General features: G+C 37.4%; 1 protein-coding gene across 7 annotated transcripts in view; it reads left to right on the top strand.

The window, feature by feature from the left end:
- Window positions 1-1,895, top strand: part of LOC111873183 (E3 ubiquitin-protein ligase SIAH1A) — a 27,695-nt gene extending 25,800 nt beyond the window's left edge. For all 7 annotated transcript variants that reach the window (XM_023867690.2, XM_033755001.1, XM_033755002.1 and 4 more), the window contains exon 6: window positions 1,085-1,895. In XM_023867690.2, the coding sequence (XP_023723458.1) occupies window positions 1,085-1,262 (178 nt within the window). In that variant the 3' untranslated portion in view covers window positions 1,263-1,895. The remainder of the gene's footprint in view (window positions 1-1,084) is intronic.
- Window positions 1,896-2,001: the final 106 nt, after the last annotated feature.

Raw genomic sequence — 2,001 nt, 5'->3', positions numbered from 1 at the left:
ATAGCAGTGATATCCACCAGTAATTACTACAGTCTGTTTTATCACCCTTCTTGTGCACTGGTACAATAATAGACTCCTTCCACTCATCAGGCAATTTTTCATTATGCCAAATAGAAGTAATTAGATTGAGGATCTTAGAACGTAATATTTCGCCTCCTGCTTGAATAAGTTCTGCCGGAATTTGATCACTACCTGGCAATTTATACCTTTTCAATTTTGCAATAGCACTTCCAACCTCGAAATGGCTAGGATCAGGTATTAACGGCTCAGCTGTATCGATTTCTGTCTGCCTAACATCACTGACCCTGTGTACATTCAATAACTGAGAGAAGTAGTTCCTCCACATATTCCAGATGTTGTGGGAGTCTGCAAGCAGATCACCATTCTCATTCTTCACTAAGTTACTGCTAGGCTGGTAACCCCTCTTATAGTCATTTATTCCTCTATACAGGTCTCTAATATTCTTGTTCTTACTGTTCATTGCACGCTCATCAATTTTGTCTTTCAGATGTTCCCTCTTTTTATTCCTGAAATGCCTGCTGGTTTCACGTCTTATATATTGTTCAGATTATCCCTATTTAACTCACTTGGATCCTGTAACCATTGCAATTTGGCCTGCTTTCTTTGATCTAATAATTTTGAGCATCTTTCATCGAACCATGGCTTATGCTTCTTCGGTTCATAATAACCTAGACTCTCTTTGGCAAAAATTTTTATATTCTCTCTAATAGTCTCTCAAGTTTTATCAACATCCACCTCAGTGTCCAAGTTTCCCAAAGCCGTAAACCTATTTGAGATTTCAACACAATACTGCTCTTTACCCTCTACCTCATTTAATTTCTTGAGATTGACCCTCTCCATATGAACTCTGTGTGTTGTTTGTTTGCTCACTGCCAGTCTTTCCCTAACCTTTGCCACCACTAGGTAGTGGTCAGTATCACAATCTGCTGCCCTGAATGATCTGGCATTAAGTATACTTGAGTGCCCTCTCCTGTCTATCAAAATATAGCTTATTTTTTTATTATCCATAATTGTTTTAAGGAGGTTAATCTGATGCGCTGCATATTAATTTCTTGTATATCAGGTTAGAGCTGAATGGCCAAAGACGACGTTTGACATGGGAAGCAACACCAAGATCAATCCATGAAGGAGTCTCATCAGCAATCATGAACTCTGACTGTCTTGTATTTGACACCAGCATTGCCCAACTCTTTGCGGATAACGGAAACCTGGGGATCAATGTGACAATTTCTATGGTCTGATACTGGCATACTTTGGACTTGATGATCACTGCCAGAGTATTAATAGTATCACCTATTGGTACACACTACCCAACATGAATTTTATTTTTTGACATTTTTGCATAATTATGGAACATATGCTCACGGGTTCTCATATCAAGCAGTTATAACATTGCACAGAGAAGAAAAGGTGATCAGTTGGTGATTGACTATAGTTGACCAGTTGTAAATAACCAATGACATAAGAATACAGATATTCATTTTCTAGCAGTATGCTATATAGTGTTATGAACCACTTATAGTTTAGGGAATCATTGTGTCACATGAATATTGAATGATACTTAATTTCTGTTCATATATCTACAGCTAATAACAGTGGTTACAGAGAGCTGAAATATTGAAAGAACTGGATGTACTTTTATTGCATTTAAATCTTTACAGGAAAACATTATTCTGTACCACATTTAAAGTTCAGCACTCTTAAAGCACTAAATAACATTGTTGAGTTTCTTTTTTCAGGTGTAATTACATTTGCTAAATCCATGCATTTGTGGCAGCTTCTCATAAGTATGAAAGTTGTTACTATAGGATTCTGACGATGGTGTATAACACACAGAGATATTGGGTTTTTGGACTTCATCCATCGTCCTGGTTTTAACACTTTGCGAACCGGTTGCATATTTTTATGCCCAGCGCTTTTAAACGTAGCGGACCGGTGGCATATTATTATGGCTTTAGGACACGTTATGTTGAAACACAC

Source organism: Cryptotermes secundus, unplaced genomic scaffold (assembly GCF_002891405.2).
Source record: "Cryptotermes secundus unplaced genomic scaffold, Csec_1.0 scaffold540, whole genome shotgun sequence".
NCBI lineage: Eukaryota > Metazoa > Arthropoda > Insecta > Blattodea > Kalotermitidae > Cryptotermes > Cryptotermes secundus.
Note: the sequence above shows the minus strand (reverse complement) of the source record. Positions and strands in the feature narration are given on the sequence as shown.